The following is an 18742-nucleotide window of genomic DNA, read 5'->3' on the forward strand; positions in this document are numbered from 1 at the left end:
CCAGGAAACGCTCACCGACCGAGGGATCCAGTTTGTGTTGCAGCTGATGGAGTAAGCAAATACATGGGCGACATCTGGTGGCCAGCTCGTACCACCCACAGACTAATGGCCTGTGCGAGCAGTTCAATGGCACCTTGAAGCAGATGCTTAAGATGTTGGTCGACTCCCACGGGTGAGATTGGGAGCGATATCTCCCACACCTGTTATTTGGCTACCGGGAGGTTCCACAGGCCTCAATGGGGTTCTCCCCCTTTGATCTCCTGTATGGGCGACGTGTGCGGGGTCCCCTGGCTCTGGTGAAAGAGGCATGGGAAGGGGACTCAGCCACCCCTGGAGTGTTAGTCATAGTGTATGTCGTGTGCTTCCGGGACAAGATGATGGCCTTGACGTGGCTGGTGCATGACAATATGGCCCAAGCCTAATTGACCAGAAGTGCTGGTACAACCAGAATGCTTGTGAGAGGACCTACCAGGTGGGTCAAAAAGTGTGGGTACTGCCCCCCATACCACCGAGCAAGCTTCAGGCAGCCTGGGAGGGCACATACCATGTGCACCAGCAGCTCAACGCCATCACGTACCTTATCACCCTGGACTACGCCCATGGAAGGAGAAAGGCCTTCCACGTGAACATGATGAAGGCCCATCATGAGCGGTAGGCCTGCGCCCTCCCCGTGTGCAACCTTCCCGAGGAAAGAGAGGCAGAAACCTCCCTGGATCTCCTCACCCAGGCCAAAGTGGGTGGATCCATTGAGGATGTGAAGGTGGGCAACCAGCTCTCAGAGGACCAACGGTCCCAGCTGTGGATCACCCTACACCCCTTCTGGGAGCTGTACAGCTTCTTGCCTGGAAGGACCAAGACAGCCTTCCATAACGTGACCACTGGGAATCACCCCCTGATCTGCCGTTCAGCATATCGGGTCTCTCTCGAGGTGCAGCAGCACATGCGCCAAGAGATTGATGAAATGCTAAATCTGGGGTTGATGCAAGCGTTCAGCAGCGCGGGAGCTTTGCTTATAGCCCATGTCCCCAAAAAGGACCGAACAACCCGGTTCTGCGTGGACTACAGGGGGCTCAACGCTGTGACGGTTCCCGATGCATTCCCCATACCACGCATCGATGACCTGCTTGACCAGTTGGCCGGGGCTAAGTACCCGACTATCATGGATTTGAGCCAGGGATATTGGCAGATTCCCCTGCCTTTATTTCCCCGTTTGGACTGTACGAGTCCACAGTGATGCGGTTCGGCATGAAGAATGCGCCTGCCCCTTTTCAGTGGATGGTCAATACACTGCTCAAGGAACTTGATGGGTACGTGGCTGCATACCTGGATGATATTGCCATCTTCAGTCCCACCAGGGAGGATCACCTAGAGCATCTGGCGCAGGTGCTTGAGCGGATCCAACAGGTAAGTTTGACTATCAAGCCGGAAAAATGCCAGCTGGGCATGAGCGAGGTCCTCTACCTTGGTCACCGGGTAGTCGGGGGGGTTCTGAAGCCAGAACCTGGAAAAGTGGATGCTATTGCATCCTGGCTCACCCCCAGGACCAAGAAGCAGGTGATGTCCTTCCTGGGGCCCGCGGGTACTATAGGAGGTTCATCCCACACTATAGTACCCTGGCAAAGCCCCTGACGGACTGCCTGTCGCAGTTGACTGAACAGTCCCCTTCGAAACAGCTTTCCAGGCACTCAAAACCGCCTTCTCTAGTTTTCCAGTGCTATAAATAGCTGACTTTGAATGGCCGTTTGTAGTACAGACCGACGCCAGTGACTTTGGCCTCGGTGCTGTGCTCAGTCAGATTACCTCAACAATATGAAAAACTCTGGCACACTATGGACAATAGAAAAGTCTCTCATTCATTAATTATTTTTATTTCAAAAACAGCGGTGAATTTTCCAAAATATTATTTTCTCATATTTCAAAACAACGGTGGGATTTCCAAAAATATTTTTCTCACACTTTGTATGGACATAATAATAAATCCTTTTTATCTCAACGTTTCGGCTGTAAAGCCTTTTTCAAGAGATTCAATGTCCCTCTGAAACACATATAAACAGATATGATAAAAAACCGTAACATCAACATAAATAAAAGGGGAACAAAGTTCAACATGACCCCCTTAATGTGTTAATCTCACATGATTCACCATATAAATGTCATAGAATGACAATCCCATATTGTACACAATGAAGAGGCATCACATAGCATAGTGTTTCTAAAAAAAAAAAAAGTGTTATCTGCAAAGTAAACGGTCATCTTAGGGGAGACACCCTGGTTGAATTAAGGTACCTTCACACATAACGATATCGTTAACGATATTGTTGCTTTTTGTGACGTTATGTGTGACAGCGACCAACGATCAGGCCCCTGCTGGGAGATCGTTGGTCGCTGAGGAAAGTCCAGAACTTTATTTCGTCGCTGGATCACCCGCTGACATCGCTGGATCGGCGTGTGTGACGCCGATCCAGCGATGTCTTCACTGGTAACCAGGGTAAACATCGGGTTACTAAGCGCAGGGCCGCGCTTAGTAACTCGATGTTTACCCTGGTTACCAGCGTAAACGTTAAAAAAAAAAAAACACTACATACTTACCTGTCTGTCCCCGGCGCTCTGCTTCTCTGCAAGGGGGCCATGTTGAACTTTGTTCCCCTTTTATTTACGTTTATCTAACTGTTTTTAATCATATCTGTTTATGTGTTTCAGAGGGACATTGAATCTCTTGAAAAAGGCTTTAGAGCCGAAACGTTGAGATAAAAAGGATTTATTATTATGTCCATACAAAGTGTGAGAAAAATATTTTTGGAAATCCCACCGTTGTTTTGAAATATGAGAAAATAATATTTTGGAAAATTCACCGCTGTTATTGAAATAAAAATAATTAATGAATGAGACTTTTCTATTGTCAATAGTGTGCCAGAGTTTTTCATATTATTGCTATTTTTTCCTGAGCACCTCTCACTTAGTGAGCACCTTCCTTACCATTAGATTACCTCAACGGGCCAGGAACATCCCGTCTTGTACCTGCACAGGAAGCTATTGCCGAGGGAGCTGGCCTACTCCACAATGGAAAAGGAATGCCTAGCAGTTGAATGGACCGTGCAGCATCTGCAGCCCTTCCTGTACGGGCGCCACTTCACCGTGGAGACGGACCACATCCCCCTCAGCTGGTTACACACAGTTTCCGGGACGAATGGCCTCGTGCTCCAGCAATACCACTTCACCATTCGCCACAAAAGGGTGCATGACTACGGGAATGCTGACGGGTTATCCCAGCAAGAGAAGGTTGTGGAAGGGTGCAGGGGAACACAGGAATGTGATGCCCCCTCTTGCCCTCTGAAGTGGGGAGGTGTGAGGGACGAGGAAGACACCATTTTGGATTTATTAATTCAGGCCCCATAGATTATCCAGAGATCTCCCTTCAACAGCAGGGTTGTACACCATAACTACACAATTCCCAAAAGAACAGAACTTTAATATATGGCCAAAGAATTAATGGCCATGTGTTAATGAAGGCGAGGAGGAGCAGAGCTGGGACCCCATGCTGATTCGCTATCAATGGAAGCGCCAGATCGAGCCTCACTGACGACTAGAGATGAGTACCTTGAATCTCAGGGTTAAGTCCTATATACCACCAGAACTGTGGGAGCCCTCCGCAATCACCCCTGTGCCTCACCTTTCTCTTGCTGTCCAGAATACCGAGCTATCGAGACTGGCTCTCCAGAACCACTTAGGCGACCCAAGTTTGGACTCTCCATATCGGTCCAGCCCCATCGAACTCAGTTGACATGTCAGTCATCCCGTTTGGACCCCCCCCTAGGAAGTTATGACTGTTAGGAAATAGGAAAGTTCTGATTACTTCACTTACACATACAGTGTTCTCAGCTGCAGTTTCATCTGACTGCCAACACAAGGCTGGAATTGTAAGCCACTCTTTCTCCCTCTGCCTGTGTGTGTAATCCTCTACTCTTCCCCCCCCCCCCTCAGGAATTTATATGGCCCTGTGCTGCGACAGACAAGTCTCCCTACCCTCCTCATTTCCCCCCCTCCCACCTGATACTGGCTAGAACTGGTACAGAAAGTATGGGATTCTTTTGTTCTGGTAAAACTAGGTATAATGGCACCAATCAGGGCTAGTAATATAAGGATTACATATTCCAGATGTCCATCGAGAGATCTATAACTCCCTGAAATCGCTTGAAGCTAAACCCAACGAGTGCAAGGAGCGAGTTTCTCTGTAAGCGGGTCGTGTAACTACGCCGTGTTTACACTTAAAAGAATCCTCCCGACGTGGTGCACCTCTTGATCATTGTGTCATCCGTATATGAGGTTCATACAGCGAGCTATGTAAAAAAAAAAAAAAAAGGTTTATCATGACTCTAAGAAAAGTGGAGTGCATTTCATAACTCGGCCCACTCAGTGATGTCATGACGAGAGGGCATATCTTAACCCTGCTGAGTTGTGAGTGGGTCTTTTGTCCGGGGTCTAGCTGCTATACAGAGGGATGATGCATCTGGATATATGCTCGCCCTTCCCCCACAGCAGATGGTCAGTCATGAGATGAAATGACATAACTAAATGTAAGTGGTTTTTCAACTTTAATCCCATTTTATTTGTAATTGTACTGTACATACGATACTTGTCGTCTTTATAATATCTTTGTATACTTCTGTAAACACTGCCTACCTTTTTTGGAGTAAAATATAAAATTACTAGCTTTGTCTCCTTGCTCTGTAACGTACGGTCACGTCCTCTGAAGTGAATTACGCTACTAATCTGGGTTGGCTCCGGACCCTTTAATAATTAAGAAATCGGAGCTGGTGGCAGTGGGATTTGTCCTGTGGGAGGCTTTGTAATGACCGGCGGCATTGATAATTATTGTTCCCGCCTGAGTGGGAATAGTTATATCGTCCTCGCTGCAGTGTGCCCATTAGCCAGTACAAAGTAAGGCAGCCTTTCTGGCGACTAATTATCCTAGGTGCATTACCTGGTCTGACCTGAGGGTAAGGGGGGAGCCAGAGAGCTGCAAGTTCCTAACCGGAACTGGGAAGTGGGATATCGATAGATCCCCTTCAGAAAGAACCAGGGGCAGCCAAAGAACCCCGGTTCACGACACATTGGTGTGAGTAGTGGGAATGATAAAAGTATCCTCCCCATGAACCGTGACACTGACCCATCCTAGATATTAGGAATTATTTCAGCGGTAGCGAATATGGGAGGGAGTGCGCTAAAGGTTAAACGCTGGCTACACACATTTAGCCATTGTCATTGTTCTGCCATGGAAGGTGTGTCATGTTACATGTGGAGACGGACCAGAAACTAAGAAGGTGCCTGTATATATGAGAGCTTCCCTTCATCCACAAGTTATAAGAAACTGTAGCGTGAGATATACAGCTAACTGCAATCCCATACCTGTACCCTAACTTTATCTGTACTTCTAGCTACAATACCTGTATATTACTTTGTATATATTTATGTTATCTTGTCCACCTTTTGGCAATTAAAATGTCAATTAATTTTGGGCTGCTCTTTTATCTTGAAACCCGATTTCCCACGTCCGTGAGTCCGGCTACTACTTATACCCTGCCTGGGGTTGGTTTCTGACCCGATATGAGCTTGTTAATGGGCGGGGCTTATATCTAACAAGGAACTGGTGGCAGCATACTGTCTTGGTGTTACTGGGGGATCCTGGCAGTGATGGACCGGAGGTTTATAGATGTATTCCCGGCCTGGGACTGGCAATTTATTTACCGCCCTATCTGCAGAGTGCCTCGATAACCAGTACGTAACAGGGCAGCCTCTCCCGCGACTACTTATCCTGGGTGCAGTTCCCTGACTGACCAAGGGGTGATGCTGTCTGGAGCCATGTATCTAATTTTCTCCTGTTTGATACTGACTGCTGAACCGTGTATCTAATCCTATCCTGTGTGATACTGACTACTGAGCTGTGTATTTAGGGTATGTGCACACGTTCAGGTTTGTTTGCCTTTTTTTTCGCGATAAAAACAAGATAAAACCGCATTAGAAACTGCAGACATATGCATCCGATCATTTAGAATGCATTCTGCAATTTTTGTGCACATGATGCATTTTTTTCCGCAAAAAAAAACACATTGCGGTAAAAAAAAGTAGCATGTTCATTAATTTTGCGGGTTTTTTCGCGTTTTTCCCGCTATTCTATGCATTTGGAAAAACTGCAAGAAAAAAACGCATGCGGATTTCTGGCAGAAATGTCAGGTTTTTGTCAGGAAAATTTCTGCCAGAAATCCTGACGTGTGCATATAGCCTAAGGCTATGTGCACACGTTCAGGAATTCATGCAGAAAATTCCTGTGGAAATCCGGACATTTCTGCCAGATTTCCGCATGAAATCCGCATGCGTTTTTTTGCGCGGTTTTGACGCGTTTTTTGCACGTTTTTCCCCGGACATTTCCCAATGCATTAGACAGTGGGAAATCTGCGAAAAAAAACGCAAAATTAATGAACAGGTTCATTATTTTTCCACAATGCATTTTTCATGCGGAAAAACGCACATCATGTGCACAGAAATTGCATTCCATTATAAATGATGGGATGCTTAATGTATGCAGATTATTTGCGGTTTTATAGCGTTTTTATAGCGCAAAAACGCTAAAAAACCGCAAATAATCTGCAATGTGTGCACATAGCCTAAATCCTATCCTGTGTGATACTGACTGCTGAGCCATGTATCTAATCTCATCCCGTGTGATGCAGTGCAGCGTGTGCAGTTGCTGGGTACAGTAGTGCTCCCGGTGAGGGGTGGTAGATCGGTGCGGCTCCCCTGGGTTGGTTATAGTCCGTGTGATCAGTACATAGGGACCTGCTTGGTGTTGAGTACACATGTGCCTGTTGACATTGAGTGCACCCGTGTGGTCGGATACCGTCCAATTATATAGTCCGCATGTTGTCAACTGTTTACCTGTTCTCCTGACAACCAGTATGTGATGTCTGGTTCTCAGTTGATTGCTGTGCACACAGCGGTGATTGTGGCTTTGGCCGCTCGTTGGCTTATTGTGATGTTGCCCCAGGATTTTCCTTCACCCTCTGGGGGGGCACATGGTGGATGTATATGGCTTCTGGGGACCCAGTATTAGGGGTTTGTCACAGGAGTCTCTGTAGCCAGTTAGTCCTATGAGAAGTCATTCTTTTTATGCTGAGACACCTGGTCAAAGTGCATGTCTCCCGCCCGCTACCCTGAGGCGCCACCCACGCTCAGGCACATTCCTAGCCTACCTTGTAACTCTGCACGATTTGCTCAGACCTGCACTTCGCAGGCAGGGTGAGGCTGCCGCTACATTCTTCTGCAGATAACTGTGCACATCACACGTGACCTCGTGTATAACCTGCCCCTCGATATCCCACGTCAGCGTGGACTGGTCTCGCATGTGAGTGAATCATCAGTGTGGGACAGTCATGTGTGTGTTGTCTGTGGACCTGTGACACAGGTTTGTGTGTGTTGTCTGCGTGGGCTGGTCACGCTAGTGTGTGTGTGTTAGTTGTCAGCGTGGGCCAGTCACATGGGTGTGTGTTAGTTGTCAGCATGGCACGGTCACATGTGTGTTTGTGTTAGTTGTCAGCGTGGCCCGGTCACAAGGGTGTGTGTTGTCAGTGTAGACCGGTCACATAGGTGTGTGTGTGTGTGCATTCGTTGTCTGCATGGGGCCGGTCACAGGGGTGTGTTAGTTGTCAGCATGGCCCGATCACACGGGTGTGTGTTAGTTGTCAGTGTGGACCTGTGACACAGGTGTGTGTGTGTGTGTTAGTTGTCAGAATAGACCGGTCACATGGGGTTGTGTGTGTTCATTGTCAGTGTGGTCCTGTGACACAAGTGTGTGTGTTCATTGTCTGCGTGGGCCAGTCCCACGTGTGTGTGTGTGTGTGTGTGTGTGTGTGTTAGTTGCCAGTGTGGGCCGGTGACACGGGTTTGTGTGTTCGTTGTCTGCGGGGGCTGGTCACATAGATAGATGAAGGGGTTAATGTGGATATTGTCCTCGCTTCAGATATATAGTAAATCCAAAAGATATTTCATATAAAGAATGGTGGTTTATTCAACGCATTTCAAAGTCTTAGACTTAGTCTTCAAAGACTTCTTCATCAGGAAATACCACACAAGAAGATGTCACTAAGACTTTGAAACACGTTGAATAAACCACCATTCTTTATATGAAATACGATATCTTTTGGATTAACTATATATCTGCAGCACGGACCATATCCACTTTAACTCCTTCATCTATCTGTGTATGGTCAATAGCTGACCCGTGGATCTGCTGCAACTGATATTTGTACATGCTACAACAATATCTTCATCTGGTGAGTACATGCTACAACAATAGCTTCATCTGGTGAGTGTAATCCATTTGTTATCTCACTGTACATAGGATAAGACCCTATTTGCGCTGATCTCTCCAAACAGTTTCTTCGGTGGGCTGGTCACATGGGTGATCTATCTGAGTCTCTCCTGTTGTGTGCCTCTTTTTCATGGTACACCCTCTAATTTTTGGGGTCAGTAGACAAATACAGCCATGTGACCACCTAATGTTCCCTTTCTATCATCTACAGGGGAGCAAGGAACGGTATCACTGGCAGACACAGAATGTGCGGCAGAGTGGGGTGGATGATATGGTTCTTCTGTCCAAAATCTCAGAGGAAGCCATTGTGGACAACCTGAAGAAACGCTACATGGATGACTTCATCTTCGTATCTTTCTCTACTGTACCAGAGGACTGATGTCACCGTGCATAGAGGGGTGGCAGGATAACACCCTAGGATGACTGTGACCATACACAGAAGGGCGGGGGAATAATACCAGACAACGACTATCACCATACACAGAGAGGTGGGGGATAATGACCTAGTACACTGTACACAGAGGAGCTGGGGGGATAACACCAGAGGACTACTGTCCCAATACACAAGAGGGAGGGCAGGGGGACAACACTGGAGGACAACTGTCACCATACACAGAGGGGTGAAGGGATAGCACTGGAGGACTACTGTCACCATTCACAAGAGTGAGGGCAGGAGGATAACACTGGAGGACTACTGTCACCATACACAGAGTGGCGGGAGGATAACGCCCTATGATAACTGTCACCATACACAGAGGGGTGAGGGGATAGCACCGTAGGACTACTAATCTGAGGACTCAAAAAGTAGTGAAAACCAAAGTTTGATTTATTAAAGTCACAACCAGTCATACAGGATGCCAACGTTTCGGCCCAAAGCCTTTATCAAGGCACTTATCTACAAAATAACAATCCAAAATAAGTACAAATCATTACAGATGAATCAACATAAAGACAGGTTGCATGTATAACAGAAAAAGAATCTATAGCCATCAGGACATATTAAATCACATAGGTCCTATACAAAAGTGGAATAAGAACATGTCCCAAATACAAAAGGTAAACAGGATACACACTACCCATAGAGCATACAATTTGTGAACATGTCAAATGAAAATCATACCATGATGTCATGAATGAATGCTAAAAATATATAGCTTCAAATATAATATGTAACAATATAGTGGTCCAAAGGAAAAGGAGAACGGAAAAACCAAGAAAAGGTCTGATATCCCTAATCATCGTACCGGTGTCCTATATATATGGGGTCACATCCATCTGTGAGGGTGAAAGAGAAAAGTTACCTGTATGGTGGTAGAGGACAAAGCTACAAGGGATACAAAAGGCAGAAACAAGTAATGAAAATCGAGAATTCTATAGGAGAAATAAGAAACCCAGGACCGCATATACAAACCTAGAGAGGAGAGACGCAGGGGATATAGGCACTGCCGCTGAAGGAATAAGGTAAGAGGGAATACGGAGACTGCTCTATTTAAAAGAAAGCTGACCAACGGCCCGGAAATAGACGAGACGCGCGGCAACTCCCATATGAAGAGAGCCGCATGCGCAATAGTATAATGCCGACGGAAGTGGGGCAGAGGAAAATAAAGGAGACAGGAAGAAGATGGCGCCGTTGTAAGAAAAGTAAGGCCGCAGGCGCAGTAGTAACATACCGACGGAAGTGGGGCAGAGAGAAGGAGAGAGTGAATGAATGCGCAGGCGCTAATCGTACAAATTCAGTAGGGTACAAGGTAACAGTGCCACAGCGCTGAAGAAGTGACAGGCTGACAGACGCGGGGCAGGGCAAAAGAGGGAGTATGAATGCGCAGGCGCCGATCGTACAAACTAAGAAAGGGACAAAATAACGGCGCTACATCACTACAAAAAAAATGCGCTAACGCAGAGTATCCTAGAAGGAATAAAGGGGTACCAAGAATAAAGGGGCAGGCACACCGAAAGATAACACTGCCAGTATGTATAACGGAGCAGCGCTGAAAAAATAAAATAAAACTAATAGTGAGCTATATACGCTAGAGATACTACTGCGACAGGAGTACCGAGGCAGATCCAAAGAAGACCAGATTAAAGAAAGGAGGAAAAGAGAAGAAAGTAATAACACCACAAACCTGTAGAGGGTGATATAACACCAAAGGGTAATGGACCACTGGATTAAGTCTAAAAAGAAAAGGAAAAAAATGAATGATATACAGTGGGGCAAAAAAGTATTTAGTCAGTCAGCAATAGTGCAAGTTCCACCACTTAAAAAGATGAGAGGCGTCTGTAATTTACATCATAGGTAGACCTCAACTATGGGAGACAAACTGAGAAAAAAAAATCCAGAAAATCACATTGTCTGTTTTTTTAACATTTTATTTGCATATTATGGTGGAAAATAAGTATTTGGTCAGAAACAAACAATCAAGATTTCTGGCTCTCACAGACCTGTAACTTCTTCTTTAAGAGTCTCCTCTTTCCTCCACTCATTACCTGTAGTAATGGCACCTGTTTAAACTTGTTATCAGTATAAAAAGACACCTGTGCACACGCTCAAACAGTCTGACTCCAAACTCCACTATGGTGAAGACCAAAGAGCTGTCAAAGGACACCAGAAACAAAATTGTAGCCCTGCACCAGGCTGGGAAGACTGAATCTGCAATAGCCAACCAGCTTGGAGTGAAGAAATCAACAGTGGGAGCAATAATTAGAAAATGGAAGACATACAAGACCACTGATAATCTCCCTCGATCTGGGGCTCCACGCAAAATCCCACCCCGTGGGGTCAGAATGATCACAAGAACGGTGAGCAAAAATCCCAGAACCACGCGGGGGGACCTAGTGAATGAACTGCAGAGAGCTGGGACCAATGTAACAAGGCCTACCATAAGTAACACACTACGCCACCATGGACTCAGATTCTGCAATGCCAGACGTGTCCCACTGCTTAAGCCAGTACATGCCTGGGCCCGTCTGAAGTTTGCTAGAGAGCATTTGGATGATCCAGAGGAGTTTTGGGAGAATGTCCTATGGTCTGATGAAACCAAACTGGAACTGTTTGGTAGAAACACAACTTGTCGTGTTTGGAGGAAAAAGAATACTGAGTTGCATCCATCAAACACCATACCTACTGTAAAGCATGGTGGTGGAAACATCATGCTTTGGGGCTGTTTCTCTGCAAAGGGGCCAGGACGACTGATCCAGGTACATGAAAGAATGAATGGGGCCATGTATCGTGAGATTTTGAGTGCAAACCTCCTTCCATCAGCAAGGGTATTGAAGATGAAACGTGGCTGGGTCTTTCAACATGACAATGATCCAAAGCACACCACCAGGGCAACGAAGGAGTGGCTTCGTAAGAAGCATTTCAAGGTCCTGGAGTGGCCTAGCCAGTCTCCAGATCTCAACCCTATAGAAAACCTTTGGAGGGAGTTGAAAGTCCGTGTTGCCAAGCGAAAAGCCAAAAACATCACTGCTCTAGAGGAGATCTGCATGGAGGAATGGGCCAACATAACAACAGTGTGTGGCAACGTTGTGAAGACTTACATAAAACGTTTGACCTCTGTCATTGCCAACAAAGGATATATTACAAAGTATTGAGATGAAATTTTGTTTCTGACCAAATACTTATTTTCCACCATAATATGCAAATAAAATGTTAAAAAAACAGACAATGTGATTTTCTGGATTTTTTTTTCTCAGTTTGTCTCCTATAGTTGAGGTCTACCTATGATGTAAATTACAGACGCCTCTCATCTTTTTAAGTGGTGAAACTTGCACTATTGCTGACTGACTAAATACTTTTTTGCCCCACTGTAATATAGTACAAATGTCTGATATACTATAATCACAGGTACATAAAGGACATGAAATAAACCACAATGTACAACCGCCATAGAAAGGAAATAGAATAAAATAAAAGATAAAACAATGAATCACGTGTTTTATCTCAAAGACCTACAATATAATAAGACCTTAGTAAACGCTCATACTCTCTATTAAGGCCATGTGGTTCCAAGGTTTGGAGTACATGAATCCAATAGGACTCCCTCTGTTTTAATCTAAGAATCCTATTACCGCCTCTTCTGGCTACAGGGATACTATCAATAATCTGGTATCGGAGCTGTGCGACACTATGATTATGTGAGATAAAGTGGGCTGATATTGGCAAAAGCAGTTTTTTGCACCGAATGGTTGACTTATGTTGTGAGATTCGGTCTCGGATATGTTGGGTAGTCTCACCAACATATCCGAGACCACACGGACACTTAATGAGATAGATGACATATGTAGAATCGCAGCTGCAAAAGCCGCGAATCGAAAACCTCTTACCTGATCTAGGATGGGTGAACGTATCGCCCCTAGTGATGTTAGAACATTGAAGGCATGGAAATGTGCCCTTGCGTGCTGTAGCCAAAAAGGTTTGTCTTGTAACCAATTTAGAACTACCAATATCGGCTGCAACCAACAAATTACGAAGATTGAATGGTTTCTTATGACGCATGAGTGGGGCTACCTGGAACTCAGGAATACTTGGATATGATAAGCCTAAAAGGGACCAGTGTTTATGTATCAGACCATGAAAAATGGGCATGAACGGATGGTAGGTATTGACAAAGGCCATCCTATTTACACGTGGTTGTGATTTAGTTGAGGATGGACTACCTAATGGAAAATCTAAAAATTAATCGGGATAACCCCGGTCCCGAAACTTAGACGCCATCTCGTTCAATCTCACAGTACGTAGAGAAGGGTCTGACACGATCCTATTTATCCTGCTATATTGTGATCTCGGAAGAGATCGCTTAATATGGCGAGGATGGCAACTAGTGAAATAGAGAAACTGTTTTTATCAGTAGATTTGACAAAAAGGTCAGTGGATAAAGTCCTGTCTTCATTGATAGTGACCAAAGTGTCTAAAAAAGAAATAGATTTTTGATCATGTTGTATCGTAAAGGTCAATTTGTCAACAGATGTATTGATGGACTGATAGAAGGACAAAAGTGAGTCCAGGTCCCCACACCATATCATAAAAATGTCGTCGATGTATCTCTTCCAAAGTGGGCAGAACTGTTGGAAGAGTACATGTGTGTAAACGAATTTGGATTCAAAATCAGCCATAAAGATATTGGCATATGGGGGCGCAACGTTACTGCCCATTGCAGTGCCGTTGAGTTGAATAAAAAATTCATCTTCAAATAAAAAGAAGTTTCTAGTCAAAATCAGTGTCAATAACGAACCACAAAATGCTTTCAAATCTGGATGAAACTCAGTAGTGTCATTCAAAAAAGTCTCAACAGCCTGGATACCACTGCTATTATTAATGTTAGTGTACAAGCTATTAACATCTAGCGTTACTAGATAACAATCCACGGGTGCTATATTGAGACCACGAATGGCGGACAAAAAATGTGAAGTATCTCGCAGAAAGGAGGGAATATGGCCTAATAGTGGAGATAGGATCTTTTCTAGTACCATAGCAAGAGGGGAAAGCAAAGAACCAGTGGAAGCCACTATGGGTCTTCCAGGAGGGCATGTGAGATTTTTATGGATTTTGGGCAACGTATACAGAAGAGGGCAGATAGGGTAAGGATTAATAAGAAATTCACCTAATTTATTATCAATAACTCCTAAAGAGCAAAACCGATGGGATAATATACGAATTTCCTTAGTGATGTCCGACTTGGGATCATGGGTGATTCGAAGGTAAGTATCAGAATCACTTAGTTGGGAACGGATCTCATTGACATAATATTGTCTATCCATGACCACTACCGCCCCGCCTTTAACACCGTTACCTTGTCCCCTACTGAATTTGTACAATTGGCGCCAGCGCATTCATTCACTCTCTCCTTCTCTCTGCCCCACTTCCATCGGTATGTTACTACTGCGCCTGCGGCCTTACTTTTCTTACAACGGCGCCATCTTCTTCCTGTCTCCTTTATTTTCCTCTGCCCCACTTCCGTCGGCATTATACTATTGCGCATGCGGCTCTCTTCATGTGGGAGTTGCCGCGCGTCTCATCTATTTCCGGGCCGTTGGTCAGCTTTCTTTTAAATAGAGCAGTCTCCGTATTCCCTCTTACCTTATTCCTTCAGCGGCAGTGCCTATATCCCCTGCGTGTCTCCTCTCTAGGTTTGTATATGCGGTCCTGGGTTTCTTATTTCTCCTATAGAATTCTCGATTTTCATTACTTGTTTCTGCCTTTTGTATCCCTTGTAGCTTTGTCCTCTACCACCATACAGGTAACTTTTCTCTTTCACCCTCACAGATGGATGTGACCCCATATATATAGGACACCGGTGCGATGATTAGGGATATCAGACCTTTTCTTGGTTTTTCCGTTCTCCTTTTCCTTTGGACCACTATATTGTTACATATTATATTTGAAGCTATATATTTTTAGCATTTATTCATGACATCATGGTATGATTTTCATTTGACATGTTCACAAATTGTATGCTCTGTGGGTAGTGTGTATCCTGTTTACCTTTTGTATTTGGGACATGTTCTTATTCCACTTTTGTATAGGACCTATGTGATTTAATATGTCCTGATGGCTATAGATTCCTTTTCTGTTATACATACAACCTGTCTTTATGTTGATTCATCTGTAATGATATGTACTTATTTTGGATTGTTATTTTGTAGATAAGTGCCTTGATAAAGGCTTTGGGCCGAAACGTTGGCATCCTGTATGACTGGTTGTGACTTTAATAAATCAAACTTTGGTTTTCACTACTTTTTGAGTCCTCAGATTAGTCTATTGATATATTGAACTTTTTTTCTGAGAACTCTGCTACACTTGGATTAAGATCCCCCTGACCTTTCTATACCGTAGGACTACTGTCACCATACACAAGAGGGAGGGCGGGGGGGATAACACTGGAGGACAACTGTCACCGTACACAAAGGGGTTAGGGGATAACGCCCTAGGACAGACGATCGTCACTGTACACTGAGGGTGGCAGGATAACACCCTAGGATGACTGACACCGTGCACAGATGGGCGGCGGGATAATACCCTAGGATGACTGGCGGAATAACGCCGTAGGATGACTGACAGCGTACACAGAAGGGCAGGGGATAGCATCGGAGGACTACTGTCGCCATACAAAGAGAAGCTGGAGGATAACACCAGAGGACAACTATCACCATACACAGAAGGGATGGCATCGGAGGACTACTGTCGCCACACACAAAAGGGCAGAGGGATAACACTGGAGGGCAAAGGTCTCCTTACAAAGAGGGGTGGGGGGGATAATGCCCTAGGATGATTGGCACCGTACAAAGATGGGCAGGGTGATAACTCAGGATGACTAGCAGGATAACACCCTAGGATGACTGACACCATGCACAGAGGGGCGGGGGGGAATAACACCAGAGGATGACTGTCATCGTACACAGAGGGGCGGGGGAATAATGCTGGAGGAACACTGTCACCGTTCCCAGAGGGTCTGGGGATAACACTGGAGGACGACTGGCACCGTCCACAAAGGGGCGGGGGGATAACACTGGAGGACGACTGTCATCTTACACAGAGGGGCGGGGGAATAGCACCGTAGGACTACTGTCACCATACACAAGAGGGAGGGCGGGGGGGATAACACCGTAGGACGACTATCACCATACACAGAGGGGCGAGGGGATAGCACCGTAGGACTACTGTCATCATACACAAGAGGGAGGGCGGGGGGATAACACCGGAGGACTACTGTCACCATACACAGAGGGTTGGGGGGCTAACGCCCTAGGACGACTGTCACCGTACACAGAGGGTCGGCAGGATAACGCCCTAGGATGACTGACACCATACACAGAAGGGCGAGGCGATAGCACCGGAGGACTACTGTCACCATACACAGAGGGGTGGAGGATAACTACTCTACTCTAACCTGCCCAACCCTCTCCTAGTGTTTCATCACCCATCCCCTGCAGACTGTGAGCCCTCGCGGGCAGGGTCTTCCCTCCTTATGTACCCGTGTGCCTGTTATCTGCTCATGTTTAATGTATTTGTCTATATTTGCCTCGTATTCACATGTAAAGCGCCATGGAATAAATGGCGCTATAAAAATGTATAATAATAATAATACTCTACACAGAGGTGGGGGGACAACGCCCTAGGATGACTGACAGGTTAACGCCCTATAATGACTGGCACCATACACAGAGAGGCGGAGAAATAACACCCTTGGATGACTGGCACCATACACAGATGGGTGGGGGATAACACTCAGGATGACTAGCAGGATAGCACCCTATGATGACTTACACCAGGCCCAGAGGGACGAGGGGATAACTTCGGAGGACGACTGTCACCGTCCACAGAGGGGCAGGGGGATAATGCCCTATGATGACTGGTGCCGTACACAGAGGGCCGTGGGGATAATGCTCAGGATGATTGGCACCATACACAGAATGGCAGGTGAGTAACGCCCTATTACGACTGTCACAGTACACAGAGGAGCGAGGGGATGGCACCAGAAAACGACTATCACCATGCAAAGAGGGGCGAGGAGATCGCACCAGAGGACTACTGTCACCATACACAAAAGGGCAGGGGGGCAACACTTGAGGATGACTGTCTCCATACACAGAGAGGGGGGGATAACGCCCTAGGACGACTGTCACCGTACACAGAGGGACAGCAGGATAATGACCTAGGATGACTGACGCCATACACAGAAGGGTTAGGGGATAGCACCAGAGGACTACTGTCACCGTACGCAAAGGGGTGGGGGGATAACACCGGAGGAGTACTGTCACCATATACAGAGGGGCAGGGGATAGCACTGGAGCACAACTGTCTACATACACAGGGGGTCGGGGGGAAAACGCCCTAGGACGACTGTCACCGTATACAGAGGGGCAGGTGGATAACGCCCTAGGACCAATGTCACCGTACACAGAGGGGCAGGGGGATAACGCCCTAGGATGACTGATACCGTATACAGAGAGGCGGCGGGATAATGCCCTAGTACAACTGTCACCATACACAGAGGATCAGGGGTATAACACCGGAGGACGACTGTCTCCTTACAAAGTGTGTGTATGTGTAATAACATCGGAGGAGGACTGTCACCATACACAGACGGGACGTGGGATAATATCGGTGAATGACTGTCACTCTACATAGTTGAGGGTTTAACACCGGAGGACTGTTACAGTATACAGAGGGGCAGGGGGATAACACCGGACGACTGTCACCGTACACAGATAGGCAGGGTGATAACACTGGATGATGACTGTCATTGTATACAGAGGGGCGGGGGTATAACACCAGAGGACGACTGTCTCAGTACACAGTGTGTGTGTAATAACGTCGGAGGAGGACTGTCACCATGCACAGACGGGACGCGGGATAACATCAGTGAATAATAATAATTTTTATTTATATAGCGTCAACATATTCCACAGCACTTTACAATTAAGCGGGGACATGTACAGACAATAAATTCAATACAAGTTAAGACAATTTAAACAGTGACATTAGGAGTGAGGTCCCTGCTCTTAAGCTTACAATCTACAAGGCAATGGGGGGACACAATACGTGAAAAATGCTTGTTATTTCAGGTCTGGCAATTATAATAAATAGGGATTTTCATATAAAGCTGCATGATCCGGTCATCAGCCCGTGTGTTTAAGTGCAATAGTCAAGTATCAAGTGAAGTTATCATGTGAATGGAGGGTGTGGAGACAGATGAATAGTAGGGTGCAGATTCAGAATAATGTTTGGAAGGAGAGAACAGGGCAAAGTTAGTTTACTGAGTAGTTGATGTGGTAGGCTTGTTTGAAGAGATGAGTTTTTAAAGCGCGCTTGAATAGGTCGGGGCTAGGTATCGGTCTGATCATCTTGGGAAGTGCATTCCAGAGAGCTGGCACAGCACCAGAGAAGTCTTGGAGACGGAGGTGCGAGGTTCGGATTACGGGGGATGTTAGTCTTAAGGGGGAGTCACACATAACGATATAGTTAACGATATCGTTGCAACGTCACGCTTTTGGTGACCTAGCAACGATCCCGCTAACGATCTCGTTATGTGTGACAGCGACCAACGATCAGGCCCCTGCTGGGAGGTCGTTGGGGAATGATCAGGACTAGGGTTGAGCGACTTTTCTTTTTATAGGATCGGGTCGGGTTTCACGAAACCCGACTTTTTCAAAAGTCGGGTCGAGTGAAATCGGCCGATCCTATGGAAAAGTCGGGGTCGGCCGAAACACGAAATCCAATGCAGTGCATTGGGTTTCTAATGGTTCCCAGGGTCTGAAGGAGAGGAAACTCTCCTTCAGGCCCTGGGATCCATATTTAAGTGTAAAATAAAGAATCAAAATAAAAAATATTGATATACTTACCCTCGGACGCGCCCTGGTTCTCACCGGCAGACTTCC

The 18742-nt window shown here is 46.0% G+C and overlaps 1 protein-coding gene across 4 annotated transcripts in view; it reads left to right on the forward strand.

The window, feature by feature from the left end:
• The window catches only part of LOC138681226 (unconventional myosin-Ie-like), a 110620-nt gene that overhangs the window by 39436 nt on the left and 52442 nt on the right, over positions 1 to 18742 (forward strand). For 3 of the 4 annotated variants that reach the window (XM_069768557.1, XM_069768584.1, XM_069768594.1), the window contains exon 2: positions 8577 to 8714. The exons of the other annotated variant lie outside the window; for it this stretch is intronic. In XM_069768557.1, coding sequence (XP_069624658.1) covers positions 8577 to 8714 — 138 coding nt within the window. The remainder of the gene's footprint in view (positions 1 to 8576; positions 8715 to 18742) is intronic. 4 annotated transcript variants of the gene reach the window in all.

This window comes from Ranitomeya imitator, chromosome 1 (genome assembly GCF_032444005.1).
Source record: "Ranitomeya imitator isolate aRanImi1 chromosome 1, aRanImi1.pri, whole genome shotgun sequence".
NCBI classification, from domain to species: domain Eukaryota; kingdom Metazoa; phylum Chordata; class Amphibia; order Anura; family Dendrobatidae; genus Ranitomeya; species Ranitomeya imitator.